The sequence below is a fragment of the Fomitopsis serialis genome (assembly GCF_022376445.1).
Source record: "Fomitopsis serialis strain Sig1Antser10 chromosome Unknown B0H18scaffold_19, whole genome shotgun sequence".
NCBI classification, from domain to species: domain Eukaryota; kingdom Fungi; phylum Basidiomycota; class Agaricomycetes; order Polyporales; family Fomitopsidaceae; genus Fomitopsis; species Fomitopsis serialis.
The window spans coordinates 184468-207038 of NW_025954979.1; the positions used below are offsets into that span (position 1 = coordinate 184468).

At 56.6% G+C, this 22571-nt stretch overlaps 7 protein-coding genes across 7 annotated transcripts; 4 read left to right on the plus strand and 3 right to left on the minus strand.

Moving 5' to 3' along the window:
- The first annotated feature begins 665 nt into the window (after nucleotides 1–665).
- B0H18DRAFT_995942 (uncharacterized protein) lies at nucleotides 666–2445 on the plus strand. Its single transcript, XM_048045372.1, has 7 exons — nucleotides 666–984; nucleotides 1069–1195; nucleotides 1252–1323; nucleotides 1395–1415; nucleotides 1491–1575; nucleotides 1690–2043; nucleotides 2093–2445. Exons 1-7 carry the CDS (start codon nucleotides 675–677, stop codon nucleotides 2249–2251), a joined length of 1128 nt encoding a protein of 375 aa, XP_047895547.1. The 5' UTR covers nucleotides 666–674; the 3' UTR covers nucleotides 2252–2445.
- A 155-nt stretch (nucleotides 2446–2600) lies between these two features.
- On the plus strand, nucleotides 2601–7442 carry B0H18DRAFT_1084077 (antiviral helicase; the record flags this gene model as incomplete). The annotated part of the gene is made up of 23 exons (XM_048031745.1): nucleotides 2601–2764; nucleotides 2824–2941; nucleotides 2997–3279; nucleotides 3355–3443; nucleotides 3496–3636; nucleotides 3691–3836; nucleotides 3891–4128; nucleotides 4191–4297; nucleotides 4356–4484; nucleotides 4544–4947; nucleotides 5000–5097; nucleotides 5150–5215; nucleotides 5267–5440; nucleotides 5502–5690; nucleotides 5745–5930; nucleotides 5978–6089; nucleotides 6150–6280; nucleotides 6387–6554; nucleotides 6612–6791; nucleotides 6841–7125; nucleotides 7191–7244; nucleotides 7265–7358; nucleotides 7414–7442. The coding sequence occupies 23 exons, from the start codon at nucleotides 2601–2603 to the stop codon at nucleotides 7440–7442; spliced, it is 3585 nt and encodes a 1194-aa protein (XP_047895548.1).
- A 1576-nt stretch (nucleotides 7443–9018) lies between these two features.
- Nucleotides 9019–9736, minus strand: B0H18DRAFT_172784 (uncharacterized protein). The gene is made up of 2 exons (XM_048036961.1): nucleotides 9541–9736; nucleotides 9019–9484 (listed from the first exon to the last, which is right to left on the minus strand). The coding sequence occupies exons 1-2, from the start codon at nucleotides 9625–9627 to the stop codon at nucleotides 9092–9094; spliced, it is 480 nt and encodes a 159-aa protein (XP_047895549.1). The 5' UTR covers nucleotides 9628–9736; the 3' UTR covers nucleotides 9019–9091.
- Nucleotides 9737–9835: 99 nt separating this feature from the next.
- On the minus strand, nucleotides 9836–13717 carry B0H18DRAFT_995961 (P-loop containing nucleoside triphosphate hydrolase protein). Its single transcript, XM_048045373.1, has 17 exons — nucleotides 13446–13717; nucleotides 13338–13368; nucleotides 13078–13279; nucleotides 12888–13026; nucleotides 12786–12838; nucleotides 12631–12754; nucleotides 12415–12581; nucleotides 12237–12361; nucleotides 11838–12187; nucleotides 11523–11785; nucleotides 11323–11482; nucleotides 11037–11302; nucleotides 10681–10985; nucleotides 10513–10631; nucleotides 10202–10460; nucleotides 9997–10145; nucleotides 9836–9944 (listed from the first exon to the last, which is right to left on the minus strand). Exons 1-17 carry the CDS (start codon nucleotides 13518–13520, stop codon nucleotides 9903–9905), a joined length of 2829 nt encoding a protein of 942 aa, XP_047895550.1. The 5' UTR covers nucleotides 13521–13717; the 3' UTR covers nucleotides 9836–9902.
- An 87-nt stretch (nucleotides 13718–13804) lies between these two features.
- On the plus strand, nucleotides 13805–14394 carry B0H18DRAFT_1117280 (Prefoldin; the record flags this gene model as incomplete). Its single annotated transcript, XM_048033552.1, has 5 exons — nucleotides 13805–13837; nucleotides 13891–14057; nucleotides 14120–14210; nucleotides 14263–14316; nucleotides 14371–14394. 5 exons carry the CDS (start codon nucleotides 13805–13807, stop codon nucleotides 14392–14394), a joined length of 369 nt encoding a protein of 122 aa, XP_047895551.1.
- A 421-nt stretch (nucleotides 14395–14815) lies between these two features.
- Nucleotides 14816–20274, minus strand: B0H18DRAFT_1084080 (ABC-transporter; the record flags this gene model as incomplete). Its single annotated transcript, XM_048031746.1, has 21 exons — nucleotides 14816–14874; nucleotides 14933–15014; nucleotides 15070–15384; nucleotides 15434–15477; nucleotides 15498–15542; nucleotides 15606–15929; nucleotides 15986–16660; nucleotides 16715–16792; nucleotides 16884–16978; nucleotides 17090–17232; nucleotides 17282–17314; nucleotides 17392–17473; nucleotides 17535–17593; nucleotides 17826–17993; nucleotides 18047–18247; nucleotides 18299–18352; nucleotides 18476–18971; nucleotides 19024–19393; nucleotides 19446–19642; nucleotides 19695–19828; nucleotides 19939–20274. The coding sequence occupies 21 exons, from the start codon at nucleotides 20272–20274 to the stop codon at nucleotides 14816–14818; spliced, it is 3990 nt and encodes a 1329-aa protein (XP_047895552.1).
- Nucleotides 20275–21073: 799 nt separating this feature from the next.
- On the plus strand, nucleotides 21074–22445 carry B0H18DRAFT_995999 (uncharacterized protein; the record flags this gene model as incomplete). The annotated part of the gene is made up of 7 exons (XM_048045374.1): nucleotides 21074–21206; nucleotides 21261–21378; nucleotides 21450–21504; nucleotides 21566–21740; nucleotides 21794–21814; nucleotides 21865–22279; nucleotides 22344–22445. 7 exons carry the CDS (start codon nucleotides 21074–21076, stop codon nucleotides 22369–22371), a joined length of 945 nt encoding a protein of 314 aa, XP_047895553.1. The 3' UTR covers nucleotides 22372–22445.
- Nucleotides 22446–22571: the final 126 nt, after the last annotated feature.

Sequence of the window (22571 nt, forward strand, 5' to 3'; positions counted from 1 at the left end):
TTTGATAGGTTAACGGTACTGCTGGTGGAGGCGCGGAAGGAAGAGCGGCGATTCTACATCCGCCGACGAAGAGCCTGGGCTGCCATGCGTGCATCATCTGAGGCAGTAGACGGTCGCGGCATCGGCACACCCGCTACAGCGGGATTCTACGGATGCGGCGAGCCATGGACATGCTGCCCGGTCTCGGTCAGTATCAGGATCGCGCGTCACAACTTGCATCGCGGCGCTGGCTAGAAGCGAGCCAGAGCGCGGATGTAGGCTTGCCGCATTCGAGGAAAGCAGCCCGCACCGCAACCTAAAGTGAGAGAGAGATGTTCGTGGGTGGGCAGATGCCCTGGGAGAGGGAGCTGAAGAGGAGGTCGGAGTGCGCGCCGGGGGACGAGGAAGGCTTTGTCAGAGGCAACTCTAAAGAAGGACGTGTATTCTGCAAGGGAGGAGGGTCGAACTGGGAAGTGGCAGTCGGCAATAGGGCCACGGCCCATCAACATGCAGCTGGTCGGTGACCGGAGATGAGCTGCAGCCAATCAGGGGCGCCCTTCGGCCGGCGCTCGTGCCACGTGCCCTCCGATTTTTACGGGTGTCTGGTAGCTCGGTCGCCGCGCCCTGCTCCGCCGTTCGCAGGACAGAGCCAGTATATATAATGCCCTCGCGCCGTCCCTGTCCCGCCCCTCCCTATGACTGCCCTCGCCCGCCCCATCTACGCCGCTCACGCACCAGGCTCCATGCACACCGTGTCTCCCCCGTCCGAGGACGAGAGCGACGCGTCCTCCGTGATGTCCACTTCGACCTGTTTCGTGGCCAGTGCAGGGACTTCCGCCACCTCCCACGACTTGGAGATGCGGTCCGTGTCCCCAGCGCCTTCGGTATATTCCATGACAAGCTCGCTCCGCGCGGCATCATACCGCCACGAGTACGGAAGAGGCATCAACAACTATTCGGAGGTGTACCGCTTACCTGCCGACGACGAGGAGTTTGAGCGCCTCGGTACGTTCGGACGCGTCCGACCCCTATATACCGCGTCGCTCGTCCGTCGCCGCGTTCGGGCCCCAGCTAACGCGCCGCCCTCAGACCAGCAACACAACATCTTCATGGAGGTGATGGGCAAGTACCCGCCGCCGCTGGCGCAAATACTCGCGGACGATACGCCTGGGGAGCCGAAGACGTGCGTTGACCTGGGCTGTGGAAGCGGAAGCTGGCAAGTGATCTCTCCGCTGCCGTACGCACGGCGCTGACGGGATGGTGTGTCGCCAGGATACTTGATGTGTCGCGCGACTTTCCGCACTGCAGCACCGTCGCAGTGGACTTGGTTCCCATGCAGGCCCTGTGAGTTCTGTCCCAATCCGTCCTTACACCCGCAGGTCCGCGGAGGATTGACCTCATATTTCCTTATATAGAAACATGCCGCCGAATCTCAGGTTAGCGAGATCCCGTCCCTTCTGTGACTGATCAGAACTTGATGTGCTCACCCTCCTTCGCCGGTGGCTCTACAGGAGCGAGGTCGACGACATCAACCTTGGCCTCCAGCACTTTTTCGGCGACTTCAACGTCGTCCACGCTCGCTTGATCTCGTCTGGGGTAAGCCTTCCTTCGGGTCCGAGACCGCGCCAGATCCGCCCCCGATCAGCCCCGCAATCTCCGTCCCCGATCTTATTGATTGCCTTTCGTGGCTGACGCTTATTGCGATCTCAGATCCGGGATTACGAGGGGCTGGTCGATCAAATGTCCCAGTGCCTGCGCTTAGGGGGCCTCCTCGACCTTATGGAGTTTGATTTCCGGGTATATGGCGTCGACAAAAAGCCGATCCTTACGGAGGACGCATCGTGGCTCGCGCACTGGATGAACTTGTGCCACAAGGCCGTCCACCGCAATGGCGGAGAACCAGACGCTGCGAACCATCTCCATCGATGGGTGTTACAGAGCAACGCGTTTGAGGACGTTGCATACCGGGAGTTCTGGTTCCAAACTTCTCCCTGGAGAAGTGGCAATGATGCCGCGACTGTTCGGCAGAATCGCATCGCGCATGTCTTCAGGGACGATATATTGGTGAGTGGACGTAACCACTGACAGCTCCCCAGATGCTGATCCTGCACAGGCATTCCTGCGGTCGGGCCGCCCATTGCTTCTTGGCAGCGGGGTGCCAGAGGATGTCGTCGATGAAGTCGAGGAGAACGCGCGTGTTGAGCTCATGGAAGCACGGACTCAGACATACATTCGCGTCGAGAACGTTTACGCACTGAAGAGGCGCGACTAATCGTGGTCACGGTTTGCTGCAATTCGGACGGTACTCTATTCGCATTCTTAATTGCAAGCGTTTGTGCATTGCGTTTGTATATCATTATTACGTCCTGGTCGGACCTAGTTTACGTCGTAGTGTATAACAGGAATCCTCGTGTCTCAGGGTAACAGCAATCTCATCCTCGTAATTGCAGTCCATTCGAGAACCAACCTGAGCTTGGATGACTTGACTGTATACACGGACTCGGACACTTGTGGCCGCCGTATGGTAACCACGTGCCCGCCGCACCTTCATGGTCGTCAGCGTCTAACGATCTGGATCTCAGAACTTGCTCTACACAATGAGCTCGGATCAGCAGCGCGTCATGCAACACATATTGCACTCAAATTCAGCCAATGCTGAGGAGATCCTTAACGAACTCGGACTTGGTGGAGTACCCGAACCCGAACGGGTGCACCGGGAAATCGAGGAGAAACTCCTCCTTCCAAAGGACAAACTACCGGACCACTGGCTCCCAACGTATCAAATGTAAGAGTAGCATCTATGCTGCGTTCGGGCAGTCCGTATGAGACAGTGTGATATTTCAGACACTGGGAACAAGATCTGTCTATCCCGTCGCTGCTCTCCCTCGACCCATCGCCACCGCCGACTACCCTCGCATTTGTCCGTACAGGCCTGCACGGGCGGGTGACCGGCTATACAGAAGTACGTGCCCACGTACACAATCCCGAGTGTCTCACAGCATAACCACGCTCCCCAGGTAGCCAACCCACGCGTAAGCACCGGACTTACCTCGACCTCTCTGGACCGCGCACCGGGCCCCAGCAGCAGCTTCGTGCGGGGAAAGACGGGCTTCGTGCCGTTCTGGCCTGGCGGCCTCGACAATATCAAGGCCGATGCGACTGCGGTCGACGACCTCCACGAAGAGGCGAAGGGTCTGCGGAAGGTGGCCCCGGGATTGAGTCGCGGCTTACGGCTACCGGGCGACGAAGCCGACGAGGATGCGCTGGACGACTTGGATTTCGCTCAGGGCGGAGACCGAAGTACTGCTCAAGAAGTAGGTTCTATAAGATCATCATACTTTGCACCTCCGACAGTAGTTCATCCACAGGATGGAGGTGTGGTTCCACATGCAAATGGGGACACGCAATTCAACGGCGGAGTACCCGGTGGGCCATCCGATATTGACGATCTGCTGCCTACAACTGTACGTCTATGCGCCGGTTCCCTCTGGTTCTCGGTCTCACTCCGGTGTGCAGCGATCTCACCTCAACGCCATCAAACCTGCGCGGAAACCCGTTCGCCGGGCCAACATCCAGAAGCGGGAATGGGCGCACGAAGTGGATATCAACAAGCCCATGACAAATTTCCACGAACTGGTCCCGGAGATGGCGCACAAGGTCGGTGGTATCGTTGTCGGACATTAGGTCTTAAGATGACGCGGGCTATTACAGTACCCGTTCGAGCTTGATACGTTCCAGAAGGAGGCGGTGTACCATTTGGAAATGGGCGACTCCGTCTTTGTCGCCGCGCATACATCGGCGGGGAAGACGGTCGTGGCCGAGTACGCCATCGCGCTGGCCGCGAAACATATGACCCGGTGTGTCCCCTCCTCTGCCTTCCATTCCGGCTTCCCTTGACGCGGCCGACTCAGTGCCATATACACATCGCCCATCAAGGCGTTGTCCAACCAAAAATACCGCGACTTCAAGCAGACGTTCTCTTCGTCCTCCGTGGGCATCCTCACGGGGGACGTCCAGATTAACCCGGAGGCGAACTGTCTGATCATGACGACGGAGATCCTGCGAAGCATGCTGTACAAGGGCGCAGACCTGATCCGTGACGTCGAGTTTGTGATATTCGACGAGGTGCACTATGTGAACGACGCTGAGGTGGGTGTCTCGCGCGCTCGTCTCTTGCGATGGAAGGTGGATGCTCAACAGTGTGTGGCCAGCGCGGCGTTGTCTGGGAAGAAGTCATCATCATGTTGCCGGATCATGTCAACATCATCTTGCTGTCAGCCACCGTCCCGAACGCGAGGGAATTCGCAGACTGGGTTGGGTATGTACGCACACGCCTTTCAACTTCACATAGCCTGACTTCCTTGCGCGTGCGTCAGTCGGACCAAGAAGAAAGACATCTATGTCATCTCGACCGCTAAACGGCCCGTACCCCTCGAACACTATGTATATGCTGGACGAGAGATGTACAAGATCGTGGACGCCGAGCGACGTTTCTTGACCCAGGGGTATGTGGAGCGCCTGCGATATCGCACCGCCTAAGCTTGATGGCTGAACAATATTACAGCTACAAGGATGCGGGAGAGGCTCTACGGCGGAAACAGGACAAAGAGCGCGAAGCAGCTGGCTTGCCACCCGTCCAGCGACTCGGCGCCCGTGCGGCGGCGCCACAGCGAGGCCAGCGCGGTGCCGCAGGTGGGCGCGGAGGCCAGCGAGGCGGTCCTGCACGAGCAGCAGCTCCGGTTGCCCGCGGAGGTTCACCCCGGACGTTCCATCAACCGGACAAGAACCTCTACGTCCACCTTCTCGGCCATCTGCGCAAGAAAGCGCTGTTGCCCGTGGTCGTCTTCACGCTGTCGAAAAAGCGATGCGAAGAGAACGCGGCCACGCTCACGAACGCGGACCTGTGTTCGGCGGTGGAGAAGAGCGAGATCCATGTCGCACTTGAGAAGGCGTTCTCACGGCTGAAAGGTGGCAATCATCCTCGTGCATGTCGCTGAACATAGCTCACGCTCTCATGTAGGCAGTGACAAACAACTCCCACAAATTCGTAGGATGCGCGCGCTTCTCTCTCGCGGCATTGGCGTGCACCACGGTGGATTACTGCCTATAGTCAAAGAGGTACGCGCGAGGCCCTCTGATGCCCCTTCATACACTGAAAGGACCAATTTAGGTCGTGGAGATTCTCTTCGCGCGAGGCTTAGTCAAAATTCTCTTCGCTACGGAGACTTTTGCTATGGTAAGACACATGCACCCTGTCACCTAGACCCATACATCGACATCATTTTAGGGAGTGAACATGCCGGCTAAATCCGTGGTCTTCTCTGGTATCCGAAAACACGACGGCCGTAGCTTCAGAGAAATTCTGCCGGGTGAATATACTCAAATGGCAGGTCGGGCAGGCCGTCGTGGATTGGATCCCACCGGCACGGTGATCATCGTTGTTAGTGACGAACTTCCGGAGGTAAAGCAATTGAATATTTGTTCTCCGGTGCCCATGCTTAGACGACCATCTACATTCACAGCAAGGGGTGTTGAACACCATGATATTGGGAACGCCGACCAAGCTGCAGTCGCAGTTCCGACTGACGTATAACATGATTCTCAACCTGTTGCGCGTGGAGGCCCTACGAGTGGAGGAGATGATCAAGCGTAGTTTCTCCGAGAACAGGACTCAGAAGCTCCTTCCCGATCAACAGAAGAAGGTCATTGAGGTAAGAAGCTTCGTCATTCATTGACAGGCCCGGGGCCCACGCAATGCTTCACAGCACGAGAAAGCTCTCTCGACCCTTCAAAAGCTGTCCTGTGACGTTTGTTCACCTGACATCGAGCGGTACTATGACGCTTCGTACGACATCGTGGAACTCAATCGTGACCTCGTCTCCATGGCTGTTCAAAACACTCAAGGATCAAAGCTCTTCACGACAGGCAGAGTAGTGGTTCTGCGGGACGGAGTATGTTATCCCGACCGACTACCATGCCGTATCTAATGCCCCTGTAGCACTTCCAATGGAAGATCGCAGTCATTCTCAAAGGTAGCAGAACAGTCGAGAACGTCAGGATGTACTATGTACTAGCAATGGTCGACCCAGACACCAAGAGACGCACTCATGGTGAGTCAAATCATTGGAAACATATCTCACTCTCGTTGAACGCACACCCCGCAACTGCAGATGCTGACGAACAAAGCCTTGTACCACAATGGCCTCCGGAACCGGCACAGCTCCTGGTCAACGAGGCTATCTACGAGTTCCGAGAGGTGCCGGTCACCAGCATCGTGATGGTTACCGGGAACATGATCAAGGTAACAATAAGCAGACATGGCTCTCGTAAGATGCTCAGCGGACAAAATAGGTCGAAATCGACTACATCATGTTGGGACGGATAGCACATATGCAAGAGCGATTAAGGCGCTGTCCGGTGTCTTGGAGCAGTGGTTGCAATCAGATGACATTCCAGAGGTCGACTGGAGTCGCATGCGGTCCCTCGAGTTCCAAGAGACACTGCGAACAAGAAACGAACGCGCGAAACGTCTGGTCGCTGCCCAGTGCACGTCTTGTCCAGAATTTGATGACCATGTCAGTCTTGTCCCCGCCGCATGTGTCGTCGAATGAGCACTGACCCAGCCTTCTCAGTACTTGCAAATCCATGCAGAGAAAGTCTTGCGTGCCAACATCGCCGACCTCAGGCGCGCACTATCTGACCAAAACCTAGAGCTGATTCCGGATTACGAGCAACGCATCGCGGTCCTGCAGGAGCTCAAGTTCATTGACGAAAACTCCACCGTCCTGCTCAAAGGCAGAGTGGCATGCGAGGTTCGTTCCACGTTTTGCCCATCCGTTCTGCGTAGCTGACGAGCAGCAGATCAACTCCGCGAACGAGCTCGTCCTCACAGAGCTCATCCTCGAGAACACGCTAGCGCCGTTCGAGCCCGAGGAGGTGGTTGCCCTGCTCTCATGCTTCGTCTTCCAGGAGAAGACGGAGGTTGAGCCGGTCATCCCACCCAAGCTCGAGGAGGGCCGAGACGCCATAATCGCCATCGCAGAGCGGATTGGGCGAATACAGGACCGCCATAAGGTCCCAGGCGAAGAGTTCCGGCAGCTCAAGTTCGGCTTGATGGAGGTCGTGTATGAGTGGGCGAAGGGCATGGTAAGTGTTGCTCGGCACCGCACAGCGAGCGTGGACCTGTACTGAGACATTGTATTCTTCTACAGCCGTTCGAACAGATCACCGAGCTTACGGATGTCCCTGAGGGCACAATCGTCCGCGTCATTACTCGTTGGATGAGACATGCCGCGAGGTCAGGGATGCTGCTCGTGTCATCGGCGACGCAGAGCTGTTCAAGAAGATGGAGGAGTCACAGATTAAGATCAAAAGAGACAGTAAGCCCCTTCCCCTAGCCATGGTCAACCAACATCTCATAACTGTACTTTACAGTCGTATTCGCCGCAAGCTTGTATTTCTAGTGCTCTCACATCGTCGGACATATCTTTGGTCCATGTAGCGTTGTACCTGGTCACGGTTTCTCACCTCACATGTAGCTCACACGTACGTGTACATCCTAGCATACTTCATATTATTCTCCCTCGCAAGCCCAATATAATACTAGCCTCAGCGGTCCAAGCAAGAAAGCAAAAATACGGCACAGTCGGAAGTAGGGTGCTATCGCGATGGCATACATGTGCCTTTTTACTTCCGCTTCTTCACTGTAGACTCATCCTTCTTGTCGCCACCAGCGGGGGCAACAGGTGCGGTCTCCGTCTTCTTCTTGTCGTCGGGTGAGGGCGCGTCGGTCTTCTTCGACGACTGCAAAAGCCGCTGAGCATGCAGCCACACTGACGGGCTCGAGAGACATACCTTGGTAACCGGCTGCTGGCTAGCACCAACGAGACCGAACATAGCACCGAGCATACCGAAGAACGTGACGACGGAGAGAACCATGACAGCGCCAACCTCCGGTTGGGTCTTGAACGCCAGGACGGGGTCGAGCTTGGCGAGGTCGATGAACTTGAACGCCTTGCTGCGGATGAACTCGATCGGGTCCTCGGCGAAGGCAATCTCCTCTTCATCATCGACGATCTTGTGTTCGACTTCGGCTTGGACTGCTCGACCTCGAGCGGCTTCTTGACGTCGAAGGTCTCAGCCTTGAGCGCGTTCGCTTCCTCGACGGAGTGACCGATGTAGATGTTGTCGAAGAGGATGTCCTCCGTCATCGTCCAGAGTTCGATACCGAGGCCGCCCTAAGATAATCGAGTCAGACACGCATGCAACGTATGCCAGCATCAGCATGTACGTACAATCTTGTTAGGCTCTTGACGGGCTCAAGTCCTCGAAGTAGTCGGGGTTGGGGATCTTACGAGGAGCCCATCGCCAATGTACGCAGGGTTGTCGATCATGGGCGCGTACCACTTGCCCCTGTACGCAGGGTTGGCCTTCATGGGGCTAAAACCAAATGTTCAGTACGAGTGTAACAGACCCAGTGCTACGTACCGCTTCCACTCGCCGCAGCCAGGAGCCTCATCGCACTTGGGGTTGCGAACTGTGGGCGCGATCCACTCGCCGTCCTCCTCGTCATCCCACTCCTCGGGCTTCTCAGAGTCAGGGTCGGGATCGTCTCCAGTTCGTCGTCGAGCCAGCCCTCGGGCTTCACAGCCTCCTCGTCGAGGATCTCGTACGGCTCATCCTCATTCCAATCCTCGGGCTTGACAGCGGCGGGGTCGGCAATGCGCTTGACGTCAACCCAGTCCTCAGGCTTCTTGTCCTCGGCGTCGTCGATCTCCTTGGGAGGGTTACCGCGGGCGTGAAGTCCTCGAGGAGGCTGCCCTTCGCTTTGCTCTCACCGTTGAACAGAACATCAAATGTGTTATCGGGCTGTGAATGGCATTAGATCCAGGCAATGTCAAGGGAGCAGCGCACGTACTTGACAATGAGCGTGTACAGGTTAGTCAACTTCTCAATAGTTGGCTTGGGAGGAGCCGCAAGGTGCTTCTCCTCGTACTCGCCAGTAATGGGGTTCTTGTGACGGAAAATAAAGTGGACCTAGACGGGTGTCAGGGCGTTCAGCCAAATCACAAAAGACCCAAACGGGGCAAGCCTACCTTGGTACCCGGACACGTCAGGTCGGGACCGAACATGATTGTCCATGGTGTCTTGTCAGAGAATTCCTTCCCTTCTGTCTGGAAGCCATCCTCGAGGAGCTTGATGTAGCCACCACCGCAGTTGCCGCCCTTCTGGTACTTAACCTCATACTGGACGACAAGCGGCTTGTCGGCGAAGTCGATGGCACTGGTGAAGGGGCAGAGATGGCGTGGTGGGCAGCCTTCGTCTTGGCGACGAGGCCCTTGTCACCCTCGATGACGGAGATGGTGGGCTCATCGACCTCCCACTTGCCGACGTAACTAAACGTCTCGCCGCCAACGGGGGTCTTCTTGGTCGCCTCTGACGGCGTCCACCGGGACGCCCAGTCGTCAGTGAATTGCTCGAGGAAGGGTGCCTTGATCGCGGTGGGCTAGGAGGAGAGTGAGTACGAGGCCTTGGACACGCGCTATGTCCGCCAGCACGTACCGTGAAGACGGGCTTGGGAGCGTCGTCCTGCGCGGCGACACCGGTCACGGCGATGGCGAGGAGGGTAGAAAGCGCTACGCTTCGCATTGTATACGAAGGACCGAAGACGGAGGAAACAATATGAGCTGGAGTAAGGAGCGAGAGTAAGTATGAAGAACAGCTTATGTGCGTGCGACGATGCGCGTCTGCTCTAAATGCGCCCGCCACCGCTGCCACGTCGACATTCGACTGCGTTCCACGCACACACGTGGTCCATCCTCAGCCTCTCCCTCAACACCGCTTTCTCACTTCCACGCCCGCCGGCATCCGTCAGAGCACAGTAGCATAGCATTCTACAGTAGTACATGCACAACATCACACAACTAACTCAGCAGGTCCGCATGGCCCGACGCCGACAACGCAAGCTGCAGCGACCACGTCAGTTCACGCCCGTGCTGCGATCATAAAAGTACCCACAATGAATTCATCGTCGAGATATTTTGAGACAGCAATCTGGTCGCCGAGACCTTTTCGCCGCCGCGTCTTGAGCACCAGGTCCCTCGCCAGTGCTTGCCCCGATGCGGGTTCCAATGGCCGCAACTTGATGCTCGTGTCGGTCGGGTCACCTGTCGGGCATTAGGCGTTCAGTGTCCACTTCTCGTGGGAGGGGAGCGTCACATACCAGGAACGATCGACCAATGGTCGAACACTTGTAGACAGAATGCCTGGCCTTGTGTCGCTGTCCGCAGGTCTGTCTCGAAGCCATTCGCGTCAATGACCGGGATGAGGGCTTTGACGGTATACAATGGCGAGCCGGCCTTCGGGGTATCTTGCGTGACGTGCCCTCGTCTCCGTGCAAGTACTGTATATACGGCGGAAATGCAGTCTGCGGGTGCCTGCACCTCGACGAAATACACAGGCTCCATGAGACGTGGCGTTGCCTTCATGTGCACACAATTAGTTCTGCTCGTATGTAGCGGATGCCCACCTCACCATCAAGAACGAGGAGTAGCACACTCGGCGTGCTGTCGGGACGATCTGTCCTCCGCCCCTGAATATTGGCTCCTGCGCGAGACTCGCGTCCAGTATCCGGAACTTAACGTTCCTCATCGCTGCAGCACACTATAATCAGTTCCACTCCCACTCTTGTAAACACTACACTCACGTTCATCGCAAAGCGGGCCCTCTCGGCACCCCACTGGAAACCCTGTTTGATGTGGTCCTTCACCGTCCCGAGCAGTTTCTTGTCCACCTGCGACGGCAGCGTGTCATCCAACAGGATGTTCGGCCCGCTGTCATCGGGGCCGAATGCCCATATTGACCGAGACGCAAGCAGGTCCCACTGGTACTTGTCCTCGAAGAACTTGCCACGCTCCTTCGCCGTCATGCGCATGTTGACGCGCCCTGTCTCGACGTCCTCAGCGATGCCCCGCTCGAGTGGCTCCGCGATCATCGTGATACGGTTCCTACGAAACAGCTCAACGCTTATGCTTGAACACAGCAGAAATGGAACCCACTTCTTGTTCGGCGTGTCCGCATAACACTTCAGCGCACTCGTCTCGAGCACCGTCTCGCAGAACTTCGTGACGGGGTCCGACACCTTAATCTCGATCTCCGAGAACAACCTCCGCAAATCGTGCATCACGCAGTCCAGGTAGAGCTCGCCCGTGCCGATCACCACATGCTCACCGCTTTCCTCGACCTTTGTCGACACGAGCGGATATGACTTGTTGATGCTCCGCAGGCCCGACAACATCTTAGGCAGCTCCGAGGGCGCGATTGGCTCGATCGCATCCGGAGCACGGACTGCGTCATATGCTTGATCGGCCGGAAGATGTACAGGTCTTCCTCGATGTCGACGGAGGCGAGGGTCCCGGTCTTGGTGATGGACGCGTCTACACCGCCGAGTAGGACAAGTTCCAGCGGGGACTTCTTCTGCAGGAACGAAGTATCTGCGGATAACCTGAACTCCTTGCACTGAACCTTCTGAAAGTAGCGCTTACCGTGCTTCGCTTATCCAGATGTCCTCGATGACGGCCTTGACCATGTCTTCCTCGTCTTCTGGCGAGTAGCCCTCGCCAAGCACCTTAATATCCATACCCTTGCGGACTGTACCACTGATGACACGACCGAATGCGCGGAAAGACTGAGCGTCGGTGGTGTGGTAGAGCTTGGCAATTTGGACCATGACAGGCGCTTCGGGATCGCAAGCCTTCATTCGGGCCACGATCTCGTCTGACATGGGGCCAGTGTAGGTGCTCTCCACCTATGCTCTACCGGTGAGTAGCTACGCTTTGTCGAGGTTCAGCAACACGCACCTTGGCGGCAGTAGCCTCGACAGGACTCGGTATATGCTCCACAATCATGTCGATCAAGCCCAACGACGGCCCGAAGAACTGGTCCAAAACCGCCTTCAACAGCGGCCTCACGTCCATCTTGTACATCACCGGCGCGAGCTGGATGCGCAGTGCCCCCAGCGTCTCCTTCAGGCTGTCTGTCTCCTCGCTGAGCACCTGCGTGTAGAGCTTGTAGAGCGGCTCGAGAATGAAGTGCACGAAGGTGCGGTTCGCCTCGGGGTCCGCGGGCTTGCGCGAAAACTTGCGCGTCTCGGTGTTGAAGTAGATGTTTCCCCAGAGGCGGTCGGCGAAGGAGGACACGTCCAGCGGGCCTGTGGGCAGACGTCAGCTCTTAGTCAGAAGAAAAGGGGAGGGGTCTACCGTAGGTGTCGGCATACATCTGGGCGAAGGACCGGAGAGTGAAGCACCAGTGCATGTCGGTGCTTGCGAAGGCGACATTGCCATTCTCTGGGCTCATACGCAGCGCAGGATCTGGGTTGATACCGCTACGACATGCACGTTCAGCCCACCACTTACGATGCAAGTACACTCGGCGAACCTGATGACCGTGTTGACCTCCTCAATAGTGTGCTTGATCTTGTAGTACGCATCTGCAGGTTTGATGCGCAGCTCGAGGATTAGCCTGTCGATTTTGTTGACTACCAAGGTCATTTTGACGCCCTCCTGCAGGCAATGGCGAATAATATGCTCGGTATTGACCATAACCTGAGGCCAAACTCAGCCACTGGGCAAATTGAACGTTCGTTGTGCTTACGCCCTCCACGACGTCCACGACCAAGACGACACCATCCACAAGACGCACTGCAGAAGCCACCTCGTCGACAAAGTTCACGTGCCCCGGCGTGTCGATGAGGTGAACGAGGTGGGACTTCCCGAAGCTTTCTGCAGAATGAGAGACATGGGGAAGACTTGATGGAAATGCCGCGCTCTCGAGAAAGAACGTGCGTATCCGTATAGCGTGTCTGAGAGCGATGAGTCTTGTGGTACAGGTGAACGCTGAACCCATATTACCTGGTGGTCGGAGTCCCAGACCATCTTGTGCGTCTCAAATACGAGCATATCCATCAGGGCGGTCTTGCCGTGGTGCAGATGACCGACAACTGCAACATTGCGGACGAACTCAGGGAATGCAGTCATGTTGAGCAAGAACCTACAAGTCCGCTCTGTGAGACGTGAGCAACCGCTGTTCATGTCGGAGAACCCACCCCTTGTCGAAACGAGTCTCGGGCATGCCCTTCTCCTCCACGTCCACCTCCGCACTTTGACTGGAGCGATGATAGGCTCCGTCAGTGGTTGCGCATCTTCCTCCTGTACGATTGTTTCTACGTCTTGGCCGTACACTTCCCCTGCTGTAGGGTAATATTGCTTATCCTCATGCAGGACGACCGCATTGTGCACAGGTTCTAGATCAGTCAACCCAGCATGAGAGAATGTAAATGGAAGAATTACTAGTATGCGCACCATCAACCTCCATTAATGCCATCCCAGGTTCCTCTGGAGCATGCATGGCTCATCCTCATCGAAGCCCTCTAGTGGCTGTTGCTGCTGAGCGAAGTCGCTCTGCGGGACCTCATCTTCGTCATCGGAGTCGAGACCCACACCAATGTAGTTTCCGAACTCATCGTAATCCTCGAACGATGCCATGGCTAGAGCGAAGACCAGGAAATAGAGTAGATGCAAGCACAGGACCCAGTAGCACGACGTTCAAGTTTGGGCAGGACCACAGAAGTCAATATCCCGGTCTCAGTGACGCAGATAGCCGTAGACGGGGATGCCGAGGCGAATTGGAGCGAGAATGCCAGGGACGCTGCTGAGGTTGAAGGAGAGAAAGCAGTCAGCGGGCGCCTTGCGAAATCCTCAGCCACCGGACGCGTCCTCGATCGCGTGCAAGCGCGTCGGGCCCATCTCGATCCCTCCTCCAGACAGCCATGGCGAGCCTCTCCGACGACACCCTCCGCAAAGTGAGGACACCTTACCGTACATCGTCTGCTCTACTTAACGTATACTTGCGCAGATTCTTGTACAGATACAGCAGACTGCTGTACAATCCCAGCGTGCCCTGAACATCTCGCGGCAGCAACTCGCAACCAAGGATCGGGAAAGGCGTATACTTCAGCTCACCATCGAGGAGATCACGTCCCTGAAAGGCGACGTGAACCTGTACAAGGGTGTCGGGAAGATGTGAGTTCCGCAGCGTGGGTGGCCATACGTATCGCTGCTTAATGTGGTCATCTCGGACACAGGTTCATGATGACGCCTCGCCCGCAAATGGAGAAGGAGTTGAAGACAGAAGAGAAGGAACTTACGGATGACATCAACAACTTGCAGAAGAAGGTGAGTATGAGCGATTTTGCTCGAGAGTGTAATTTGATAGTATACCCCGAAGGCCAAATATCTGGAGAAGCAGTTTAACGATGCTCAGGCACAACTCAGAGATATCGTACGTGTACGATGTTTCCACTTGTGCTGCGTTCTCACTTATCCCTATTCGTAGTTCCACAATGCACCATCACAATAACGATGCATCCCTTGATACCCAGCAAGTTTGTGTCGCCCACTGTATCAATAGTATCTCTACTGTCGCGAACCCAGCGATTGCTGTAGCGCTTCCACCACCCCTGAGCAAAGGACCTGAGCAAAGGACCTGCGCAATATACCCACCGAGGCAAGGCTTTGAACAAAGCAGCGACACAGATCCGTGTAGTGTACAATTCGTAAGTTCACTCAAGTTCTCTGCATTCTGAATGACGTGCTATACTCTGCTTCTACAATGATCGACGTATGGTAAGTACTCTATGGCGTGTGTGCGTGATAAGGAAAATGCGTAGCATGGGTTCATGAAAGCAGGTGCAAGTTCATGGTGATAGATGTCTATACGTGGTTGTCGACTGCATTAAAATCATAAAGTGCTCTAGAATCATAGAAAGGGATCATCGCGACTACCGCTTTGCATAGCGAAGGAAGCGCGAAGCAATAACAGTCGCAATGATGTTGAACACTGCGTAGCAAACAATCGTCAGCCTGCGACCTAGCGATGAACAGCAGATCGGATTTACCAGAGTAAGCGAGCAAGATGAATACGTCTCTCCACCGGTTCGAGTACAAGATGTTCAGCGGTGTGAAGAACTCATCACCAACCTATTGCAAAAGATGTCAGCGAGGCGCGCCTGCACCGCAGCAACAAACAACGCACTGAGTATTCGCAATATTGACATGCACTGGTCGCATTAGGGTTGTTCAAATACCCTCCGTAGTAGTCGACGAAGTCTCCCGCCCACTGCTGGCACGTTTGCGCTGAAGGCGGGCTGAAGACGACGAACTCCTCCGCGGCGCACTGTATCTGGAGCCCGTGCAGCTCGACCGAGAGCATCGAGCTTAGCAATCTGGTGTACGGGTCAAGCTGGTAGAGCCACGTTCGCCAGAAGCTCTCCATAGTCGGGTATGGGATCTGGACACCGCAGAAGATACCGAGCACGACAACGACAAACGGATTGAACAGGGGAGCGATCTATGGGACGCTGTCAGCCCACGTTTACGGGTAATGCGAGACAACGTACCTGCATACTGGGCGAGATTGCACCGATGAGCTGACCGAGGGTAACTCCGAACAACTCCGTGAACAGAACGGGAGCAGCTGGAAGAAGGTGCCTCCAACGCCCGCAGCACCTTGCCGAAGCCCATGGGGTAGACCATCAGGACCCAGTAGACACGCCGCACAGAACAGAGTACGGCATCTCCCAATGAGCTGGCCGATGGCGAAGACGTACGGCGAATAGATTCGGCTGGACGCTTCCCGGACGAAGATACGACGATTGATGATCCACATAGGCTCCAGCTGGCCCATGACGATGGCGGGGAGGATGCTAACCCAGAAGAAGACACGGTACTGCAGGTCACGGGTATCGTTGCCCAGTTGCAGGAACGGCAGGGAGACGAACAGCGAGATGAAGGCGTGGACGAACAGACGGCTCCAGACGTAGTCGGGCGAGCGCCAGAGCATCGAATTGTTGCGGGCAACAACCACTTTCAGCTGGTAGAAGAACGGCGTGGCATCTATGCAGATAATCTGTCAGTACCGCGTTGTGGCACCTCCAGCAAATTTAACTCACACATAGCAGACTTTTCATTTGCGGCCACAGACTTCGCGGCAGTCTCATGCTTCATCCGGTCGATCTCTCGCCTCACCTCTGCATACTCCTCCGAGCCGAGCCAGACGTCTTTCCAATCACGATCACCAATCCGCGGCGCCAAACCTGCACCTATCGCGTCCAGCATGAACTCGGCCGGGTTGACGTTCGACGGGCACACCGCGCCATGCTTCGCGAAGTAGCTACGCAAGATAGCAGAGTCCTGTCCAATATCGCCAAAGTACACGGTCTCGCCGCCGCGCTCTAGGAGGAGTAGCTTGTCGAAGGTCTGGATGAGCATCGAAGACGGCTGGTGGATCGTACACAGAATGGCTTGGCCGTTGTCCGCGAGTTTCCGGAGGAAGCGGACGAGGTTCCAGGCGCTCTGGCCGTCGAGACCCGACGTCGGCTCGTCCAGGAAGAGCAGAGAGGGTTTGCTGGCAAGCTCAACGCCGATTGTAAGACGCTTGCGCGCCTCGACGCCGAGGCTGAACACGACGGCGTCCGCGAGATCCTGCAGCTCGAGCACCTCGATCATCTCCTCGACATAGGCATCCTTCTCTTCCTGGGAGATATGGTACGGCTGACGAAGGTAGGCCGAGAACCGCATCGCTTCTCGGACGGTCGCAGTGCCTTCATGCACGTCCATTTGCTCGGCTGTAAAGGCGTCGCTCAACATGAGAACAATAGTCATGACATGTTTGAACCTACCGTAGGCAGTCTTGCGAGCGAAGTCACTGGCAAGGGGTCGTCCGTCCATGAGCAATTCGCCGAAACAACGCCAATGTTCTTGCGCTGGGCCAGCACATCCAGCAGGTGGTCTTGCCTACCGCAGCATTTAGCTCTGTGTTTGCCGAAGATGAGAAGAAAATGATCATACCAGCTCCCGAAGATCCCATGAGAGCCGTCATCGTGCCAGGCTTGCAATACCCGAAGACGTCATGCAACAGCCTCTTCGAGCCCTCAGGAACGGGACTGGTAGTTGATGTTCTCCCAGGTGAATGTCTTGCTCTCGAAATCGAATTGCTGGTCACTAACGAAGGCGCGTCAGCATCCCAACGGCCAGCATGCGCCGGACTAACGTACCTCTCCTCGACATCCTGTTTCTCGTTGCCGCCCTCTCTGCGCTTCTGTTCGCGCCGCGCCTTGCGTTCCTGGAGAACCCTGTTCCGCTCCTTCGTTTCAGCGTCCTCCGAGTATATCGTCACGCCAGCGGCGCCAAAGTACACCTATCGCTCATGTCAGCGACACTCATCCGTGCCCACAGACCATACTCACAGGGTAGAATTCCACGAGCAAAACCTGCGTCAGCTGGAACAGGAAGAAGAATCCCAACAAAACCAGAAGTTCCGCCGCCAGAGATCAGCCGTGTTGAGCGTGTACCCAACGTCCACATAGGAGTGGCCAGACACGACGGACTCGCCGGGAGTGGACCCGTACAGCGTACAGATCTGATTGGGCCGACGCCATCTCTATAGCGGTTGGCTAAAATTCAGAAATGACCGAGGTGAGCGAAACGGAAAGCACGCACGGATACTTATTGACGCCGGGCGGATTGCGAGGCGTTATGTAAGACCCATCACATTCCAACTGGCAGAATGTGTCAGTCGACGTAGATCCATGATGGTCGATCAGGTGTGTACACATACGTTGATCCGCCTAATTCATTCTCCATATTCCCTCCCCAACCTGACAGAGGCGTTCGTTCAGCGGGTGGTTGAGCGCCCAATAGAATGACACATACCATATGAAATAGGGTTGATGTAGTACTACGAGCATCGTCAGCGACTTGCACGGACGCCGAAGGTTGTAAATCACTCACGATCCAGAAAAGCCAGCGCTTCATTTGGAAGACGGGTATCATGTACCCAGCGTACATGATCATGTTAGGCAAGAAGAACGTCGCCAGCCGGAACGCCGAGTCAAAGTTTGTGCACATGAAGCCGAATGTCCTGAAGAACCCTTGCATGGTGAGGAACGTCAAGTACGTCTGCAGAGGTACTCATCAGCATCCTTCCGCATACCGATGAGGAGACAACCTACGATTAGATGGAACGTAAAGAACCCGCCTGCAGAACGGTTGAGGCCCGCCATGAAGTAAATGATCACGTTGTAGATGAACACCCTCGACGCCGAGAACGGCATGTCTGCCAGAGTGTTCGCGATGGCAATGGCTGCGGGACGGTACAAGCTGTAGCCAGTCTGTTTCTTGATGATGGGTCGGCCCAGCATTTGCACCGGCATCTAATTGAGGCATGTTAAAGGCGGGGATGCGAAGCACGTCTGGGCACCTACCTCTCCGAAAGTATCCAACGCGGCTGTCAGCAGCGAAGCGAAGAGCACCCGCCTCTCGTGAACGCTCCTGCGGCGTCAGGCTCCAAGTTGAAGTACGCTCCGCCAATAACCACGCCAAGACCTACAGCCGCAGTCAATCGCCCAAACGTCAACGTATAAAAAATAAGCAGCACCCACGGTATGCAAAGTGAAGCTCGTGTAGATCTGGAAGCGATCCTGGAGGCGCATCTGGAACTGGCGCCAGAACAGCGCGCGGACCTGATTGAGGAAGCCCTGGGTGTACGGGCTCTTCTTCGACACGCCACGCTTCTTGTCCGCCGCGACGGCCGTGCGGAATGCCTCCTGGTCCGCCTTGTCGTGCTCCATCACGCCCTTGTACTTCACGAGCGAGTCCTGCACGTCCTGCGCGAACGGCGACTGCAGGAACGCCTGCTCGAGCTGCTCAGGGGTCGTGGGCACGTCCGCTTCGGAGCGGCCAGGGGCGAACTGCCGCTCGTTCGGGTCGGTGCATCCGGTGAGGTAGTCGGGCGTGCTCTGCCGCGGGAGCGGCTTGAACCCGAGTCCCTCGAAGTATGCGCGAGCCTGGGATGGGGAGCCAAAGTAGACTTGGCGGCCTTTGTCGAGGACGAGGACTTTGTCGAAGAGCTCATATATTGACTCGCCTGCTTGGTACCTGCGCCAGACGGGTGAGTGTAGGGACGGCGCGCCGGGGGAGGCATACGTACAGGGTGACGAAGACGGTCTGACCAAGGACGTCGGTCATGATCCGTAATGACTTGACAAAATCCAGCGCAGTACTGGCGTCAAGTCCGCGGGTGGAGTTGTCGAAGCAGACAACGTGTGCGCGGGTCGCCATCATCTCCGCGATGGACACGCGCTTCCGCTCTCCACCGGACACACCGCGGACGAATTCGTCGCCGACTAGGGTATTCGCCGTGTGCGATATGTTGAGCATGCGCAGCAGGGTGTTCAGGACAGTGCTCTGGAACTCCTGGCGCGACATGCCGGGCAGACGGCCCGTGGGCCCAGGCGTTTTGAGAGACAGTGCGAAGTTGAGCGTCTGGGAGACGGTCAGCGTAGCGATATGGATGTCGTCTATGTATTTCGTTAGTCGGCCGAACAAAGTGGGGTGATGCAAGCGGCTGACCTTCCATGTTGTAGACAACTTCACCTCTGTAGTGCTTGGCCATCTCGTGTGCGTCGATTCCCGCGTAGCGGACATCACCATACACGCCGTGGTATTCGCGTCGCTCATTGGCAATCGTCTTCAGGAACGTAGTGCAGCCCGAACCCGGAGTTCCCAATACAAGACACATTTCACCTGGTTTGAGCAGACCAGATTGTCTGACAGCAGATGTCAACACATGCACCGGGCGTATTATACACATGTACGTACGGGTGAATGATCGTTGACGTTGGCACCTGCTTGCGGCTGGCAGGGAGCAGCTTCGTGACGAGGGGCTTCAAGAGATAATAGGGAGTGAGCCCGAACTTGACAATCTCGTCTGCAAATGTGCATGAGTTTCCATGCTACGGACCCTCACAAACAAACCAACTTACCGCCGAAAGTTGATATTTGAATCTACGATGATTAGAGAATATGAGCGCGCTATAATGGGAAGTTTCAAAGGAGAGCTGACCTTGTGACCCAATCCACCAAAGACGTCTACCTGGAGCTGCTCCCAGGTGACACCGACGTGTTTGTGCTGGATACCCGCACTCTGGTTAGCATCATTGCTCGAGGTCAGGTATGCGCGCAAATCGAAGGGCTCTTCAGCGAGGATGGAGACGTCCTTCTCGACGTCTCGGTGTTCCTTCTCGCCTTTCTCATTTTCCGACGGAGTGTCTGACACCGAGCGCTTGGTCAACGCCCTGGAGAGCTGGTTGAACTCTGCCTCTGCCTGGACGACGTCGACATGGGGTGGGGCTCTGACAGAGCCGAAGAGGGTGCGGTCGTCCCCCGGAGTGTCGGTCATGGCGTCCGCAGGAAGGGCGGAGGGAGTGCAGAGGCGAGGGCGGCAGGCGAGGCATGGGATGAGGGTGCATATATAGGACAGGGAACACTGAAGAAGCCCGATCGCGATTATTCATGCACTCGTTCGATCCATAACCAAGCACTTCAGGCGCCCATTCGCGGCCGTCCATTGGCCATACGCGCGATCGAAAACTCGTCCCTCCGCCCGTTGTCTACGGCAGCCAAGCGGTCGCTCAGCGGCACTCCTGCGTGTTCGATTTTCCTGCATCTCCAGTCAGCCTGGCAAGGCCTGGCACGTCCCGCACGGTCTTCTAGCCACGGCGGGCAGCCCACGGCCAAGGCCGCAGGCGTGGGGAATTGGCGGAGACCGACCGCATTTCCCGAGTCGGAGAATGGCAGTCAGTGACGACGCGGGCGCGCGACTGACTCAGACACCTCAGCGAGCACGCATAAATGGATCTGCGGTGTCCCAGTACCACCGCGCGCATCACATAACGGTGGGGTTGGAACGTTGCCCATGCACCCGATGTCGGAGACCGATGTGGCAGTAGCGAATTTGCCATGGAGTTGAATTACAGGAGTTGCCGCTTCGGTTGCGGTGTGATGGCCAAGTGATGGCATTCGTCGCATCCGATCCAGTCACGATCGGCTGCCACTCACCCCGATCTGCCGTGACCGTCAGTCTTAGTCACACCCCACGGCCCGAGCAAAGACCCCGGAAACCCTTCTCGCGGCGTACGCGCTCCAGCGCCGCCACCAGGCCGCCGCCGTCGCTGTCTGCGAGGTCGCGTCCGCCCGTCATGCAGCTCCTGCCCAGTCTCGCAGTCTTCGTCTTCGCCTACCTTGCCGCAGCCCACGGCGACCACGGCGACCACGGCCATGAAGGCCCCGCTGCAGGCGAGACGATCCAGCAATATGCAGAGAGACACGTACGTCCTTCCCAGGTCTTCTGCACTTGGCCGTACTCATGCATCGCGACCACGCTAGATGGCGAAGGAGCATCATATGTGGGGCGCAATCTGTTCAGAGTTGTCATCGAACTCAACACACGCTGTAGCGACTCGTTTGACCCGCCGAGCTTCTTCCAGTTGCACGATCTGAACCGGTGTGTAAGCTGCATGCTTACGCCGAGTCGCAGACCTGACGCGCTTGCCAGAGACGACATTTGGGACAGAGAGAAATCGAGGCCATCTATGGCGTGCATCACGTATACTCACAGAAGAAATCAAAGGTCCTTCCAAGTCTCCTGACTAATACGTATCTCCGATTGACCCGCTCGAATGCTGACATAGGACGAAGTTGCTCACCAAGAGAAGGCCGACCTCATTGTCAGGACAGTCCTAGAGAAGCTCGACAAGGACAAGGACGGCAAGATCTCCCTGAAAGAATTCCTAGACGTTGGTTTGGACGGACTGCCCAACTTCGACAAATTGGGCGCGGAGGGACACCATTATGACGTGGAGAGCGGTACGTAGCACGCCCTGTACCCCGCATTGCACCTAACGTTTTCGCCCACCCAGAGTTCTTCCTCCACCACGAAGGCATGTTGCCTCATCTCTGCGTTCTGCCATCCGCCTGACCCTTCACACAGAGGAGTTCCACTCCACACCCGAAACGCAGACCGACGAATCCTACACCCACCCCGAAGACCTCGAGCACTTCGCGGCGCACGAGAAGATCGAGCATGAAGAGGCCGAGCGCGAGGCGCGTTTCCAGGGCATCTCCGTCGACGACGCTCTCAAGCAGCACGAGCCGCACCCCGACGACAAGGCGCAGCAGCCCGTCCAGGTTCCCTCGAGCACGGACGACAACACGACTGCCGGGGACCCCGCGGTCGACGACCCGGCGCTCCAGCCTGACAAGGCCGGCCCCGCGTCCCGAAGTTCACGAGGAACAAGCAGGAGGACGAGGACCCCGCGTGCGTACCAGAACGCGAAGGGGAGCGGCCAATGGGGCGAGGGTGGCTCTGGGTACGCGGCACCCAAGGCACCCTCAGAGAGACTCAAGTGCGTGTTGCTTCCCCGCCTCCGTGAAGTCTGCGCACTATCATTGCGGGATCTCGGCGTGCAGGAAGAATGTGCCATACAAGGTAACGTAGCTTGTTTGGATTCGACGTGCCGGCACGAACGCTGACACGCAGGATGGTATGAAGTACAAGTTCCGGCGCAATTGGGGTGACTTCTGATTCGCCCGTGCTTTGTGGTATTGCTTGTCTTTGCGGTTGTATTGGATATTTATCGGTATATCGGTGGTCCGACTCATTTGACTATGCTCCCGAACTCATGGGTGTGAAACACG

What these genes read in the sequence shown, in the direction of transcription:
- B0H18DRAFT_995942 (XM_048045372.1), top strand. Translation starts at nt 675, where the DNA reads ATGACTGCCCTCGCCCGCCCCATCTACGCCGCTCACGCACCAGGCTCC. An exon ending in TTGGTTCCCATGCAGGCCCT is followed by an intron (nt 1,324 to 1,394) that starts GTGAGTTCTGTC and finishes TTCCTTATATAG; the next exon opens with AAACATGCCGCCGAATCTCA. An exon ending in TCTTCAGGGACGATATATTG is followed by an intron (nt 2,044 to 2,092) that starts GTGAGTGGACGT and finishes GATCCTGCACAG; the next exon opens with GCATTCCTGCGGTCGGGCCG.
- B0H18DRAFT_172784 (XM_048036961.1), bottom strand. Translation starts at nt 9,627, where the DNA reads ATGCGAAGCGTAGCGCTTTCTACCCTCCTCGCCATCGCCGTGACCGGT. An exon ending in CTCCCAAGCCCGTCTTCACG is followed by an intron (nt 9,485 to 9,540) that starts GTACGTGCTGGC and finishes CTCTCCTCCTAG; the next exon opens with CCCACCGCGATCAAGGCACC.
- B0H18DRAFT_995961 (XM_048045373.1), bottom strand. Translation starts at nt 13,520, where the DNA reads ATGGCATCGTTCGAGGATTACGATGAGTTCGGAAACTACATTGGTGTG. An exon ending in TCGTGGACGTCGTGGAGGGC is followed by an intron (nt 12,582 to 12,630) that starts GTAAGCACAACG and finishes GTTTGGCCTCAG; the next exon opens with GTTATGGTCAATACCGAGCA. An exon ending in GATGTATGCCGACACCTACG is followed by an intron (nt 12,188 to 12,236) that starts GTAGACCCCTCC and finishes GTCTGCCCACAG; the next exon opens with GCCCGCTGGACGTGTCCTCC.